A 17437-nucleotide genomic window follows, 5' to 3' on the forward strand; every position below is an offset into this window, starting at 1 on the left:
AGTGGATTCAGACCACTGGCTGGAGGCGGAGATGTCCTCGTCCTGGATCTTTCCTCCTGACATGCCCAGAGGATACCGACACACACCTGAGACGAGAAGACATGTTTCAGAACAAGAGGATCATGGGAGCCAGCGTGAAGGTCAAAAGATAAATCAATGTCAACTTTATTCCTCCGCGACGCATTAAGGACAGCAAAAGACAAAATACAATTCATTCAGCAGACGCTTCTTCCAAAGCGACGTCAGAGAGTAAAACAACACAAACAAGGATCAAGAGATCGGACACAGTCGCTGACAGGAAGTGACCCCAGGTGCTGACAGGAAGTGACCCCAGGTGCTGACAGGAAGTGACCCCAGGTGCTGACAGGAAGTGACCCCAGGTCCTAACAGGAAGTGACCACAGGTGCTGACAGGAAGTGACCACAGGCGCTGACAGGAAGTGACCACAGGTGCTGACAGGAAGTGACCCCAGGTCCTAACAGGAAGTGACCACAGGTGCTGACAGGAAGTGACCACAGGTGCTGACAGGAAGTGACCCCAGGTCCTAACAGGAAGTGACCACAGGTGCTGACAGGAAGTGACCACAGGTGCTGACAGGAAGTGACCACAGGTGCTAACAGGAAGTGACCACAGGTGCTGACAGGAAGTGACCACAGGTCCTAACAGGAAGTGACCACAGGTGCTAACAGGAAGTGACCCCAGGTGCTGACAGGAAGTGACCCCAGGTGCTAACAGGAAGTGACCACAGGTCCTAACAGGAAGTGACCACAGGTCCTGACAGGAAGTGACCACAGGTGCTGACAGGAAGTGACCACAGGTGCTGACAGGAAGTGACCCCAGGTCCTAACAGGAAGTGACCACAGGTGCTGACAGGAAGTGACCACAGGTGCTAACAGGAAGTGACCACAGGTGCTGACAGGAAGTGACCACAGGTCCTAACAGGAAGTGACCACAGGTCCTAACAGGAAGTGACCCCAGGTGCTGACAGGAAGTGACCCCAGGTGCTAACAGGAAGTGACCACAGGTGCTAACAGGAAGTGACCACAGGTGCTGACAGGAAGTGACCCCAGGTGCTGACAGGAAGTGACCATATGTGCTGACAGGAAGTGACCACAGGTGCTGACAGGAAGTGACCATATGTGCTGACAGGAAATGACCACAGGTGCTGACAGGAAGTGACCATATGTGCTAACAGGAAGTGACCACAGGTGCTGACAGGAAGTGACCCCAGGTGCTGACAGGAAGTGACCATATGTGCTGACAGGAAGTGACCACAGGTGCTGACAGGAAGTGACCATATGTGCTGACAGGAAATGACCACAGGTGCTGACAGGAAGTGACCATATGTGCTAACAGGAAGTGACCACAGGTGCTGACAGGAAGTGACCATATGTGCTGACAGGAAGTGACCATATGTGCTGACAGGAAGTGACCACAGGTGCTAACAGCACAGCTGGGTCTTTAGCTTTTTCTTAAAGGTGCAAAGGGACTCTGCAGATCCAAATGGAGTTTGTTCGACCACCGGGGGGCGACAGAGGAGTCTAGCTAAAGACTTAGGACCCTGTAGTGAAGGTTGGGTCAGACGCCTTTTATTGCTGAGCGTCATGGGCGGGAGGGAGTGTAGACCTGGAGGAGAGAGTTCAGGTAAGGCCACACTAACCGCTAGGCTAGCATCTGACTATCGCTGAGCTTTCTTTACAAGCAGATCACACAAAAGGTTCAAACAGATTCAGTGTAAGATTCATCAAAGTCACCTCAACAATAAGTCGATAAACCTGCAACGACGTGACGAGTTTCTGCTGCAAACACTCATCCTGTATTTTACTGGACTTCATGGTGTCAGGCGCCTGAATCAGCCTTTATTCCTTTTAGAGCACCTCTTACCCTAAATACATACATCATTAATATTCCCGTCCTGTGCAGGACATGTGGCTGCAGGAGCCGGGGATCGAACCTCTGACCTTCTGATTTGTGAGACGGCCGACTCTACCATCTGAGCTGCAGCCATCCGATGGAGCGCCCCTCCCTTCTTTGAGAACAACCTCAAATCTGTCCTCAAACATTCACCAGACGCCCTCAGAGTGAAACGCCTGAATTCTTGTGTCAGAGGAAGAATGTGAAGGATCGCTCTGGATGAAGGGATGTGAAGAGACTGTATATATGTACACACACACCACTACACACCCCTCACACTAAGACTGTGGTTACTTTATTGAAATAATAAGCTCCATAGATTCAGCGTCTTTGCCAGCGCAAACAGTGTTGGTATCAAGCCTGTGTGTGTGTGTGTGTGTGTGTGTGTGTGTGTGCGGCCACCGTCTGGTTTGAGGCTATACGCCCCCACGGTACGGTCAATAGGAGTAATATGCCCTCTATTTCCTGCATGCCCCTCCGCCCCCTCATGCTCATTTGTTTCTGTCTCCTCTTCTTCTGTGTGGTCCTTCTCTCCTTCTCTCCTCTCCTTCTCTCCTCTCCTTCTCTCCTTCTCTCCTCTCCTTCTCTCCTCTCCTTCTCTCCTTCTCTCCTCTCCTTCTCTCCTCTCCTTCTCTCCTCTCCTTCTCTCCTTCTCTCCTCTCCTTCTCTCCTCTCCTTCTCTCCTCTCCTTCTCTCCTCTCCTTCTCTCCTTCTCTCCTCTCCTTCTCTCCTCTCCTTCTCTCCTTCTCTCCTCTCCTTCTCTCCTCTCCTTCTCTCCTCTCCTTCTCTCCTCTCCTTCTCTCCTTCTATCCTCTCCTTCTCTCCTCTCCTTCTCTCCTTCTCTCCTCTCCTTCTCTCCTCTCCTTCTCTCCTTCTCTCCTCTCCTTCTCTCCTTGTCTCCTCTCCTTCTCTCCTCTCCTTCTCTCCTCTCATTGTCTCCTCTCCTTCTCTCCTCTCCTTGTCTCCTCTCCTTCTCTCCTCTCCTTCTCTCCTCTCCTTCTCTCCTCTCCTTGTCTCCTCTCCTTCTCTCCTCTCCTTCTCTCCTCTCCTTGTCTCCTCTCTCCTCTCCTTCTCTCCTCTCCTTCTCTCCTTGTCTCCTCTCCTTGTCTCCTCTCCTTCTCTCCTCTCCTTCTCTCCTCTCCTTCTCTCCTCTCCTTCTCTCCTCTCCTTCTCTCCTCTCCTTGTCTCCTCTCTCCTCTCCTTCTCTCCTCTCCTTCTCTCCTCTCCTTGTCTCCTCTCCTTCTCTCCTCTCCTTCTCTCCTCTCCTTCTCTCCTCTCCCTCTCCTCTCCCTGTCTCCTCTCCTTCTCTCCTCTCCTTGTCTCCTCTCCTTGTCTCCTCTCCTTCTCTCTGACGTTTGCAGTGTGATTCAGAAACTCTTCATCTCATTAAGTGTCAGCAGGCTGACTGAGCGTGACACACAGCCGACATGGTGTCTGACTGCGTGTTTCCTTCAGCCAGCAGAAATGAAAGCAGCATGTTATCTGCAGCTCCGGGTTGATGTCGTGTTTGGGACCGACATTGGTAACTCCACCCAACAGGATATGACCTCCGCTTAGCCTCGTCCATGGATGAAAGAGCCTTTGGAAGAACTTGTGAAGAACTCGGGTCGCTGTTCTCACTCGCGCTGAGGCAGAAGTCAAAGAGAGACTGACCCTGTTAGCCTGGCCCGCTTGTCTCACAAAAAACCTTTGAGAAGCAGCCAGCAGCTGCCATCAGCACGCAGCACGCAGCAGCAGCACGCAGCAGCAGCAGCAGCAGCAGCAGCAGCAGCAGCACGCAGCAGCAGCACGCAGCAGCAGCACGCAGCAGCAGCAGCACGCAGCAGCAACAGTACGTAGCAGCAGCAGTACGTAGCAGCAGCAGCAGCACGCAGCAGCAGCACGCAGCAGCAGCAGCACGCAGCAGCAGCAGCAGTACGTAGCAGCAGCAGCAGCAGTACGTAGCAGCAGCAGCAGCAGTACGTAGCAGCAGCACGTAGCAGCAGCAGCAGCACGCAGCAGCAGCACGTAGCAGCAGCACGCAGCAGCAGCACGCAGCAGCAGCACGCAGCAGCAGCAGTACGTAGCAGCAGTACGTAGCAGCAGCAGCAGCACGCAGCAGCAGCACGCAGCAGCAGCAGTACGTAGCAGCAGTACATAGCAGCAGCAGCAGCAGCAGCAGTACATAGCAGCAGCAGCAGCAGCAGCAGCAGTACGTAGCAGCAGTACGTAGCAGCAGCACGCAGCAGCAGCAGTACGTAGCAGCAGTACATAGCAGCAGCAGCAGCACGCAGCAGTACGTAGCAGCAGTACGTAGCAGCAGCACGCAGCAGCAGCAGTACGTAGCAGCAGTACATAGCAGCAGCAGCAGCAGCAGCACGCAGCAGTACGTAGCAGCAGTACGTAGCAGCAGCAGCAGCACGCAGCAGCAGCACGCAGCAGCAGCAGTACGTAGCAGCAGTACGTAGCAGCAGCAGCAGCACGCAGCAGCAGCAGCAGCACGCAGCAGCAGCAGTACGTAGCAGCAGCAGCAGTACGCAGCAGCAAGTAGCTGCACACAGCAGCACGCAGCAGCAGCACGCAGCAACAGTACGTAGCAGCAGCACGCAGCAGCACGCAGCAGCAGTACGTAGCAGCAGCACGCAGCAGCAGCAGTATGTAGCAGCAGCACGCAGCAGCAGCAGTACGTAGCAGCAGCATGCAGCAGCAGCAGTATGTAGCAGCAGCACGCAGCAGCAGCAGTACGTAGCAGCAGCATGCAGCAGCAGCAGTATGTAGCAGCAGCATGCAGCAGTACGTAGCAGCAGCACGCAGCAGCAGCAGTACGTAGCAGCAGCACGCAGCAGCCGCAGTACGTAGCAGCAGCACGCAGCAGCAGCAGTACGTAGCAGCAGCAGCAGCACGCAGCAGCAGTACGTAGCAGCAGCACGCAGCAGCAGCAGTACGTAGCAGCAGCAGCAGCACGCAGCAGCAGTACGTAGCAGCAGCACGCAGCAGCAGCAGTACGTAGCGCTCGAAGTTCAAGGCCTTTTCTGTCCCTCCCTCGCTTCTTCTGTCTTTCTATTTCCATCAGAGCTTCTCTTCCTCTTTTCTCTCAACCTCCTCCTGATACTGGTGTCAAAATCAAGATGTTCAAACCCAAATCGATGACCTGACACTCACCGTCTGCACACATGCAAGGCTGTCAATCAGTTCAGCTACACGCCTAAATACACGTATCATTCAAAACATTCCCCCCGTACAGTGTGTGTGGATGGAGACATGAGCTAATCACACCTATTTGGTTTTTTGAAGCAGGCTGTAAACATGTTCATGTCTGCTGTAAAAACAGGCTGTTTGAATGGGTGTGTATGTGACTTCCTGTGCTGCTGCAGCCAGCCTCTAGTGGACACTCCAGGTACTGCAGCCTGCCTCTAGTGGACACTCCAGGTACTGCAACCAGCCTCTAGTGGACACTCCAGGTACAGCAGCCAGCCTCTAGTGGACACTCCAGGTACTGCAGCCTGCCTCTAGTGGACACTCCAGGAACTGCAGCCAGCCTCTAGTGGACACTCCAGGTACTGCAGCCAGCCTCTAGTGGACACTCCAGGAACTGCAGCCAGCCTCTAGTGGACACTCCAGGAACTGCAGGATGTTACACTTCAGCATCGGCTTCATCAGATCAGATGTTTGTGCTTGTTTACAACTGAAAGAACTATTAGCCATTAGCCTGTTCAAAACATCCAGAATAGTTCACCTCTGATTAGACACATAGCCAATCAGATTTCAAGGGGGATCCATGTCCCCCCCTCCAGACATGCCCCCTCTCCCTCTGTCTGCACCCGCTCACAGAGCCCTCTGAGTGGACACGCTGGAGCGATTATGTGCATGTCATGTGGGATGAGGTGGGGACCTAAACTGCCTAATTGTTTGATGAAACCTCACCAGAGACATAAACACACAAACTGTGTAACGCTGAGACACAGCGACGGGCCTGCAGGACCTAACTGATGAAACTGGAGTCATTATCAGAGAGTGGAACCACATCCTCCACACAGTCACAGCGACGGGCCGGATGTGCCACCGCTCCTCCAAATGTTGGTTTTTGCTGTGTTTATTTATCTACCCAACCCACTCTGAGGTGACCCCTCGGTTGAGCCATGGGGGATGGCGAGTGTGTTCATTTAGACACACACACACACACACACACACACACACACACACACACACACACACACCGCTCATCAGGCTCAACATTTGGCCACAGTATCTAAAAATATCACTTGAGAAAAAGGTGGAAAATACCAGAGAGAGAGAGAGAGAGAGAGAGAGAGAGAGAGAGAGACCAAACTCTCTCGCTCACCTCTTGAATTGAGGCTACTGAAAGGCAGGTTTGTTCTGCCGTGTTTGCTTCCTAACCGCTGCTCAAAATATGGTTTTACACACACACACACACACACACACACACACACACACACACACACACACACACACACACACACACACAGTAGTAGTAACTGTTGGTTGGTCTGGTTTCCTTGCTCTTAAATTACTGTCTGCTTTATGTTATCTCGGGGAAAGATCGAGTCCCTTTGACATGTTGTTATTGTGTTCTCTGTGTTTTATCAAAGGGCGCACTGAAAACAGCTTTTTAGCATCTTTAAGGTTATTAAACTCCGTGCAGTGACTCAGTTTCATGTTTGACTTTAAGTTCTGGTAAATTGCATCGTCATTATGAAAGAAAAAATAAGTTCTAATTCCATTTAATTCCACTATTTTGTTTTTTAAAATCTGCTCACAGCGAAACAGCGAACAGGAAAGGATGCACTCCTTGTTGGCAGCAACGAGTTTGGCCAAACACACGGGGGACTCCAGCGCCCCCTGCAGGGACACACGGGGGACTCCAGCGCCCCCTGCAGGGACACACGGGGGACTCCAGCGCCCCCTGCAGGGACACACGGGGGACTCCAGCGCCCCCTGCAGGGACACACGGGGACTCCAGCGCCCCCTGCAGGGACACACGGGGACTCCAGCGCCCCCTGCAGGGACACACGGGGGACTCCAGCGCCCCCTGCAGGGACACACGGGGGACTCCAGCGCCCCCTGCAGGGACACACGGGGGACTCCAGCGCCCCCTGCAGGGACACACGGGGGACTCCAGCGCCCCCTGCAGGAACACACGGGGGACTCCAGCGCCCCCTGCAGGGACACACGGGGACTCCAGCGCCCCCTGCAGGGACACACGGGGGACTCCAGCGCCCCCTGCAGGGACACACAGGGGACTCCAGCGCCCCCTGCAGGGACACACAGGGACTCCAGCGCCCCCTGCAGGGACACACGGGGACTCCAGCGAAGTGATTTAGTAAAGACAACAGCCACATTAATCCATCCTTTGTTGTCCTCTTCACAGTTTTTACAGTCAGCTGTTTTTATTGTTGCACAGTGAAAACTCTCCTGTGTTTAATCCTCGAAGGTTCAACACAATAAAAGTGCTTCTTGATATTTGGCTGCTCTGCTCGGCCTTTGCTCAGGTCCACGCCTCCTCCCCTTCACTATGAAAGAGAGTTCGCCCACTCACATGCAAGATGGGAAAGACAGGGATGGTATAACTCCACTGCTTGGGAATTTTAAACAGGGGAAAGTTGGCATCACTCAACATCTCAGCCATGAATATTTCCAGACTGTGGAAAAATGAGCCTCTTCTCACTGCAGCTGAATGAAAGCATTACGCTGAGTTATCGGAGGATATATCCTGCTTACAGATATTAGCACAGGCTGAGACACCAGAGCTGAGAGCTGTATGAGAGAAGACTCCCTAAAGCCAGGCTCCAGATGCTAAGCTTTGTGTCGCATGCTGAACGTGTTGAACTTTGACCCCTCGTTATGACTAACGAGGGGTTTAATACTGCTCAACGCACAGCAAACACACAACATACACAAACAGGCACAAGGCCTGGGGAGGAGCACACAGTCAATGTGAATGGACTTTCCTGCTGTCAGAATGTCTGGTATGCATTAGCCACAGACTCCAGTGGGATAGCTGGATCCATGGTGTGTGTGTGTGTGTGTACACGCACACACACACACACACACACCCACACAGAGTCTGATGTCCGACAGTCAGACTCTGACGTTCAGTTTATTGTTGTTGGGAAGATGCTAGCATGCTGAAATGATCGAGCGTCACATGTAACGTTGAAGGTAGAAAAGTCAGAAATGTTGCTATTTATATGAACGTGTAGCTTTAGCAAAAAGAGGTGGATAGAAGTGAGCACAGCAGAGTGTGATCTGTTTTCACAGTGGTCAGACTCTGCTCTCTGTCTGTTTGCTTTGGCACAAAGATCAGACGAATGACAAACAGGGAAAGTTGAGTTTCTCGTGTATTTGTGCGTTTTTAAAATGTTGACATGGAGGGGAAATGCTCTTTACCAAACTCCAGTCATACGAGTTGAGTTGTTTACTTGATTCAAACTCGTCATTCTCGTGGTTTTTCTTCTGCACTGTTGGCTAATCCAGAAGATCCCACAGGCCAGTCACTGCAGGCTGATGTGTACTGAACACATTTATTATTACAGCTCATGTAAAGTGCTATTAGACTTTCTTTACTGTCATTTAAACTTTACAGAGCCGATAAGAACGATGCATTGGCTCGTCATAGTGCAGGAAATAAAAGCAATAAAAAATAAGGAGCAGATATAAACAGAGTGGTCAGTGCGCTCATGGACGCGGGTTCGACTCCGGCCTGTGTGTGCTCCTCATGTACAGAGGCTATAGGGAGCAGCATGGGTTTGAATCCCACCAGTGGCTCCCTCTCTCTCTGACTCTATCCACTCTGTCCTCTCTCTAAAATAAAGCCATAAAAAAAACTAAATAAATCTGACAGATGGAGAATGAAGAGGAATTATCTGTCTGGGAGTAAAAACAAAAAGAGGACTGGGTATGCATGGGGACACGGTCTGTCCCCGGTCTGGGGTCCTAATGGAGTCTAGAGTTTATCTTATGTCGTCTCTCAGAGTAGCATATTTTGTGAGACGTTTTATTTTGAAGGTGGAGGTTGGGTGGAGTTAAAGAGGGAGGATGTGGAAGTGATGGGGCATTTTTTCCAGTGTTGTTTCTTTCTTTTTTAGATTTCAGCACAGTGAGGTCATCGTGACCTGTCCATGTCAACTCTCTCACTAAACCACCATTATCACTGTCTTCATCTGAGCACACGTCCACTATTATCCTTTCAACGACCCCGCATGATGACACAGACTTGAGAGTAAGGTCATAAACAAGTCGCCACTTCTGGGTTTGTGTTGGCAGAAATGGACGGCTTGGCCACACGTTGAACAATAACCAGAAACCCTTTGACTCTGTCGCTGCGCACCGCATGTTGCTGCGCTCGCTCCTTGTTAAAGAAATGATTGGTCCATTTTCTTTGACATCACAAAAACCATCCAAACAGCAAAGAGAGCTGAAAAGAGCTGTGTGTGTGTGTGTGTGTGTGTGTGTGTGTGTGTGTGTGTGTGTGTGTGTGTGTGTGTGTGTGTGTGTGTGTGTGTGTGTGTGTGTGTGTGTGTGTGTGTGTGTGTGTGTGTGTGTGTGTGTGTGCTGGCATCAAAGAGCCCAAAGCAGGGCGAAGGAACCACAAAGCAGCACCGAGCCAACATCTGATTCAGTCCCAGTCTGGAACCCAAAACTCACAAAAGTCATTTTATAGCGTTCACAAACTTCTGAATATGATCTCATTGCAGGCTGAGACACATAAATCATAACAGCAGAAAAAAGGAGAGATGCGATTGGCCGTCGCATGGCGTCACAGACCTGGGTTGACCTGCGATGTGACGGCTCCAAACAGGAAGAGGAGGACGAGCAGGAGGAGGTGAACATCCCACAGGTGCTTCATTCCAAACACAAAGACGGGTTTCCAATCTGAAAGACAATAACACAGCAGGTTACACACGTGTGCTGCTCAGTGTCATGTGAAGAACACGGGTCGGATGGGAATGGGAAGGGAACACGTGTTTGGGTATACGAGGAGAGAAGGGAGTTTAATTAAAAGCATGTTTTTATTTCTCTCAATAAAAGACGCAGCACTTCTATTTATGTAGCACTTTATCACACGATGAGAAAAAGACTGTTAAACGTTTGTGATATTTCAAGGATTCGTGCTTTTATATTGTTACATAAAGCTCTTTAATTGTAGGAACCAATGATGCATGAGCGAGTGAGGAGACGAATGATGGAGGAAGAGGAGAAGGAGACGTCGAGGCACAAAGTCACAGACATGACTTCACTTGGAACGACACAACGCCAACCAGTATCCTCCAACCAGCATCCACCAACCAGCAGCCTCCAACCAGCAGCCTCCAACTAGCATCCTCCAACCAACATCCACCAACCAGCAGCCTCCAACCAGCAGCCTCCAACCAGCAGCCTCCAACCAGCAGCCTCCAACCAGCAGCCTCCAACCAGCATCCACCAACCAGCAGCCTCCAACCAGCAGCCTCCAACCAGCAGCCTCCAACCAGCAGCCTCCAACCAACATCCTCCAACCAGCAGCCTCCAACCAGCAGCCTCCAACCAGCAGCCTCCAACCAGCATCCACCAACCAGCAGCCTCCAACCAGCAGCCTCCAACCAGCATCCACCAACCAGCAGCCTCCAACCAGCAGCCTCCAACCAGCAGCCTCCAACCAGCAGCCTCCAACCAACATCCACCAACCAGCAGCCTCCAACTAGCATCCACCAACCAGCAGCCTCCAACCAACATCCACCAACCAGCAGCCTCCAACCAACATCCACCAACCAGCAGCCTCCAACTAGCATCCACCAACCAGCAGCCTCCAACCAGCATCCACCAACCAGCAGCCTCCAACCAGCAGCCTCCAACTAGCATCCTCCAACCAACATCCACCAACCAGCAGCCTCCAACCAGCAGCCTCCAACCAGCAGCCTCCAACCAGCAGCCTCCAACCAGCAGCCTCCAACCAGCAGCCTCCAACCAGCATCCACCAACCAGCAGCCTCCAACCAGCAGCCTCCAACCAGCAGCCTCCAACCAGCAGCCTCCAACCAACATCCTCCAACCAGCAGCCTCCAACCAGCAGCCTCCAACCAGCAGCCTCCAACCAGCATCCACCAACCAGCAGCCTCCAACCAGCAGCCTCCAACCAGCATCCACCAACCAGCAGCCTCCAACCAGCAGCCTCCAACCAGCAGCCTCCAACCAGCATCCTCCAACCAGCAGCCTCCAACCAACATCCACCAACCAGCAGCCTCCAACCAGCAGCCTCCAACCAGCAGCCTCCAACTAGCATCCACCAACTAGCAGCCTCCAACCAGCATCCTCCAACCAACATCCACCAACCAGCAGCCTCCAACTAGCATCCTCCAACCAGCAGCCTCCAACCAACATCCACCAACCAGCATCCACCAACCAGCAGCCTCCAACCAACATCCACCAACCAACATCCACCAACCAGCATCCACCAACCAGCAGCCTCCAACCAGCAGCCTCCAACTAGCATCCACCAACTAGCAGCCTCCAACCAGCAGCCTCCAACCAACATCCACCAACCAGCAGCCTCCAACTAGCATCCTCCAACCAGCAGCCTCCAACCAGCAGCCTCCAACCAGCATCCACCAACCAGCAGCCTCCAACCAGCAGCCTCCAACCAGCAGCCTCCAACCAGCAGCCTCCAACCAACATCCTCCAACCAGCAGCCTCCAACCAGCAGCCTCCAACCAGCAGCCTCCAACCAGCATCCACCAACCAGCAGCCTCCAACCAGCAGCCTCCAACCAGCATCCACCAACCAGCAGCCTCCAACCAGCAGCCTCCAACCAGCAGCCTCCAACCAGCATCCTCCAACCAGCAGCCTCCAACCAACATCCACCAACCAGCAGCCTCCAACCAGCAGCCTCCAACCAGCAGCCTCCAACTAGCATCCACCAACTAGCAGCCTCCAACCAGCATCCTCCAACCAACATCCACCAACCAGCAGCCTCCAACTAGCATCCTCCAACCAGCAGCCTCCAACTAGCATCCTCCAACCAGCAGCCTCCAACTAGCATCCTCCAACCAGCAGCCTCCAACTAGCATCCTCCAACCAGCAGCCTCCAACTAGCATCCTCCAACCAGCAGCCTCCAACTAGCATCCTCCAACCAGCAGCCTCCAACTAGCATCCACCAACCTCCAACTAGCATCCACCAACCAGCATCCTCCAACTGACTGCTCCATCTAACTGCAGAACACAGTAAACAAGTTGTCTCCACCAATGATTGAACTCATCACGTGCCTCCAGTTAAAATGAGAGTTTGAAACGATCAATACATCCATCTTCCTTTTGGAACAACATTTCCAACCAGACAAAGACGTTTTCATCCAGTCCAACTTTCTTTGTTGAGACTTTAAAAGAAGCCCAGCTGACTGACGTGCTGTTCAGAGGAATCACTGAAATAATAACAGATTAACGTGAAGTAGATGAGTCATGACCAAGCTGTTATAGAGGGTCAGTTTTATTGTTCACACCATGTTCAGCGTGTCATAAAGAGAGCAAAGACACATGTGGACAGTGAGTATTATTGATTATCTATCAGTAAAATACATCACGTCTGCTTTAAGTCCACCACAAATAATAAAACACAGAGGCAGATGACTCAGGACACCAAACAAGACGACCACAGAACCCTGTGTGTGTGTGTGTGTGTGTCTGTGTCTGTGTGTGTGTGTGTGTGTGTGTGTGTGTGTGTGTGTGTGTGTGTGTGTCTGGGTGTGTGTGTGTGTGTGTGTGTGTGTGTGTCTGTGTGTGTGTGTGTGTGTCTGTGTGTGTGTGTGTGTGTGTCTGTGTGTGTGTCTGTGTGTGTGTGTGTCTGTGTGTGTGTGTGTCTGTGTGTGTGTGTGTGTGTCTGTGTGTGTGTGAGTGTGTGTGTGTGTGTGTGTGTGTGTGTGTGTGTGTGTGTGTGTGTGAAGTCCAGGTGGAAACATGTCCACTCATGTTGTTTTTGCTCAACCTTCTGGCTGCACGATGGTCGGACTGTTATTCATGTTCCTGGGCTGTGGGTGAAAACTGAGCCTATAAAAGACAACAAACTTTAAAGTAGTCAAACTGAAATAAAGCGACTGTGTGGACGTTTTAGTTTGTGTGGATCTTAAAGGCCACATTGGGGGGGGGGGGGGACTTCTGGAGGGGGGTCGGGCACGCACACAGTCACAAAAATGAGCACCACCAACTCCTGGTGAAAAATCACAAGCGACACGTCTGCTTATTTTCAGACAGAACAAAACAATGGAACCAAACCAATAATCCAAACACCATTCAAAGACTTCATGACCCCATCAGGCAAACACTCTGAAGACATGGCCCAATGAAATGAGTTCATCTGGAATGCAACAGAAGCTAGCTGCTACGTCTCTAACAAGGCTGCTAGCATATCATAGCGTTTGTGTTTTTTCTCTGCAGATTTTAAAAGCATCTAAATTTTCCCCTTTTTATGTGATAACAGCTTTTTGTCATCAGTATTTCTCCCCTGTTTTAAATTCGGCAGCCGTACATGTATCAACCAATCATCTTTCAGAGCTGGGTCGGAGCCAGTAACTGATTATTCACCTGATTTTATCGACAGCAGAAGAACTATCACTGGACCAGAAAACATCTCCTCCCTCGTCTACATGAGAAGACCCGCCTACATCAGGGGCTGGGGGCGGGGCTATTGTGACCTAATCAGAAGCTGATTACCTGCAGAAATAAGACTTGTAGCGTTGATCTCTTCACTGTTTTGGAAGTGATGCTGGATGTCACATGTTCTAGTGTTACGAGCCTCCAGTTCCTCATATTAATGTTGTGAGCGTCCTGACCTGCCTTTCATTGTGCATTCACACAGCAGCTTATCACCGTTTCCTGGAGAGTGGGGTTACTGCCCCTTCCCTCTGAGACCCATTCACTGAGCCAAACTCCTTTTAGCTTTTCATGGCTAATGAAACACAAACACCTGCTGGCGTGTGTTTATGGAGGGGGGGGGGGGGGGGGTTCATGTGAAGGATGCCTATGCTGTATAGAAGATACCTTGTGCTGATTTGTTTTCAGGTTTTCAACCATTTACTGACATTTTACATCACTTCTCAAAGGTTTTTCAAGAAGCCTATATTTAACTTCAAATACAATATCCCGTTTTGGACGCCCCTGGGTTTGCCAGATATGAGAGCAGTTATCAGGTGAACAGGTGTTGCAGCGATGGAAGCGGGCAGTGGAACTGCTTCAGATAGAAGTGATTGTACCCGAGCTAAAAAGCCTCTGCATGTTTCTAATAAGCTCCAGCAGCAGAAAGCTGCTCAAACTAGGATCAATGTTGGAGATGAAACATGGAGAGAGGTTAGAACGCAGAAAGCTTTACAGACCCATGCAGAGCTGGCTAAACACTGAAGCTACAGTGTCCACCACATGCAGAGCTGGCTAAACACTGAAGCTACAGTGTCCACCACATGCAGAGCTGGCTAAACACTGAAGCTACAGTGTCCACCACATGTAGAGCTGGCTAAACACTGAAGCTACAGTGTCCACCACATGCAGAGCTGGCTAAACACTGAAGCTACAGTGTCTCTACATGCTGAGCTGGCTAAACACTGAAGCTACAGTGTCCACCACATGCAGAGCTGGCTAAACACTGAAGCTACAGGGTCCACCACATGCAGAGCTGGCTAAACACTGAAGCTACAGTGTCTCTACATGCAGAGCTGGCTAAACACTGAAGCTACAGTGTCCACCACATGCAGAGCTGGCTAAACACTGAAGCTACAGTGTCTCTACATGCAGAGCTGGCTAAACACTGAAGCTACAGTGTCCACCACATGCAGAGCTGGCTAAACACTGAAGCTACAGTGTCCACCACATGCTGACCTGTGTGAGAGGAGGGGCGGAGCCAGCTCTCTGCGATGATTAGGGTCATAACCCTAACCCTTGACCCGGTCTCGATCCCTGACTGTCTTGGTCTGGTTTTGTGTGGTCTTGACTTCAACACAGCACTTTGTCACTCGGCCTCGTGTTGATCCACTTCCTGTCTTGTGTTGATCCACTTCCTGTCTTTGTGTGGTTTCCCTCCCTCATGATTAAATGCAGCTTCATTGTTTTCACCTGTGTCGGATTAACCTGTGTGTATTAAATGTCCGTATTTTTCCCCTCTACTTCCTAAACTCAAACCACTTTCTCTCGGCCTGCTCCTCGTGGTTTGGGAGATTTATGATTTTCACTTTGGAAACTTTGTGGATGGAAATGTTTCAGCGGCTGTTAAAATGGTCAAAAGTATTTCCTGCGTATCGGTCGTATTGTTATTGCCTCCTCTGGATCCAGCTGTGTTCTCGATATGAAGAGAACAGCTGTTATTCCACCGATGGTCTGTGTTACAGTCGACAGCCGATCACTCAGCAGAGACACTCAGGTTCACTTCTCTGGAAAACTTCTCTCCCTTCTCTTCTTTCAGCAGGAAAATCTGATTCATGTCCTATCGCAGCGTCAAAGTGCCCGTTCCAGGACTTTTCACTTTCGCTTCATTTTTCATTTACATCATTAAAAAGTGTCCATAGTGTTTCTTTACTCTGCTCACGCTGTCAGTAAACTTCAGTTTTTCCACATATAGTTAGTCAGAGTGAATATTCCTCCGTAGAGTTCACCGAGTGTTCACAGCCGGTCACATGACCTTCACCCGCCTGTACGTCAGACGAACACTCGGTCTGATGAATGAACGATGTCTCCTTCAAAGTGTTGCATCCTCGCCAGCCGTTCATTTCCAGCTGTCGGTGAAGTGACCTCGCGTCTAAATGAGACGGAAGAGTTTTTAGAGGTCAGCCTGAAAGTCTCCGCCCTCCTCCACAGACACACCTCCCACCCCTCTCCTTATCAACGAGAACGCTCCATCGAGCAGCAGGCTAATGTTAGCGCCCTTTAGCTCGTAGCTTCATGTAAACTGACAGAGAAGGATCCGATCTAAAAAGAAAGTCTGAAGTGTTTCATTTCTATTCCCAACACATCACGAAATCCAAACAAACCAAAGTCAGATCCTCGGACTCTCCTGAAATCCTTCCAAAGGAAAAACAATAAACCTGAGATTAAAGTATTTCACACATTACAACAAGGCCGTTAAACTGAACATGTCCGACGTTTTCTCAAAGGTTCAACAGATCAGTTTGATTTTTTTTTGGGGGGGGGCAGACATTGCACATCTATCTTCCCTAAACGGTGAAATCAATAACTGTTCTGTATCAGCAGGAAGACATTAGAGCAGATTCACTGCTGACTTTGTGAAAGAGGACGGGCGGCCATCTTGTTTGTGTAAGAAGCAGATTCTGAGCTGCAGGGTCGAGCAGCCTGTTGGTGCAGCATCAGGTCCTGCACCCTGGGAAAGTTTGTTAAGGCAACACTCAGGTTAACCTGGCTCTGGTCCCTGCCGCTGTGTGTCCACACACACACACACAGACACACACACACAGACACACACACACACACACACACACACACACACACACACACACACACACACACACACACACACACACACACACACACACACACACACAGACACACACACACACACACACACACACACAGATGTGACTGTGATGTAATGACGTAAAGTTGACTCTTCTTTTAAAGTCACATCACTGGAACTGAGACTGTCCACACTGAGACTGTCCACACTGAGACTGTCCAGACTGAGACTGTCCACTCTGAGACTGTCCACTCTGAGACTGTCCACTCTGAGACTGTCCACACTAAGACTGTCCACACTGAGACTGTCCAGACTGAGACTGTCCACACTGAGACTGTCCACTCTGAGACTGTCCACACTGAGACTGTCCACACTGAGACTGTCCACTCTGAGACTGTCCACACTAAGACTGTCCACACTGAGACTGTCCACACTGAGACTGTCCACACTGAGACTGTGGTGCTTCACGTTCGTCAGAGACTCCTGATAGTTGATGTTGTGAGATTGTGAAATGTTGTTTTGTAAGAAGCTTTAAATGTGCGACTGATTGAATCTCCAGCCTCTGAACTTTACAGCCACACTGTCACACTGGAAAAAACACCCGCCCACGCCAAGAGGACGCTTTTTTCACTGATTCTTTCCACTTCCCCGGTCAGTGCCGAGGCCCCTCCCCCGCACGCCTCAGAGACCAGAGCTCAGATCAGAGGAGCTCCCACTGAGCGCCATCAAACGCCTCACAGCTCGTACGACCACGCTGCACATTCTCTAAACGTGACGCAGCTCAGGTAGAGAGGGATCGAGCGCTGAGACAAACATGCAGACAGTCTGTAGAGGTGGCGTGCAGACAGTCTGTAGAGGTGGCGTGCAGACAGTCTGTAGAGGTGGCGTGCAGACAGTCTGTAGAGGTGGCGTGCAGACAGTCTGTAGAGGTGGCGTGCAGACAGTCTGTAGAGGTGGCGTGCAGACAGTCTGTAGAGATGGCGTGCAGACAGTCTGTAGAGATGGCGTGCAGACAGTCTGTAGAGGTGGCGTGCAGACAGTCTGTAGAGGTGGCGTGCAGACAGTCTGTAGAGGTGGCGTGCAGACAGTCTGTACAGGTGG

General features: G+C 51.0%; 1 protein-coding gene across 1 annotated transcript in view; it reads right to left on the reverse strand.

Moving 5' to 3' along the window:
* ddr2a (discoidin domain receptor tyrosine kinase 2a) overlaps positions 1 to 17437 on the reverse strand; it is a 29871-nt gene that overhangs the window by 7517 nt on the left and 4917 nt on the right. Inside the window, 2 exon segments of the mRNA XM_079351141.1 lie at positions 5 to 86; positions 9679 to 9786. Coding sequence (XP_079207267.1) covers positions 5 to 86; positions 9679 to 9760 — 164 coding nt within the window. The 5' untranslated portion in view covers positions 9761 to 9786.

This window comes from Symphodus melops, assembly GCF_947650265.1.
Source record: "Symphodus melops genome assembly, chromosome: 8".
In the NCBI taxonomy this organism is placed as follows: domain Eukaryota; kingdom Metazoa; phylum Chordata; class Actinopteri; order Labriformes; family Labridae; genus Symphodus; species Symphodus melops.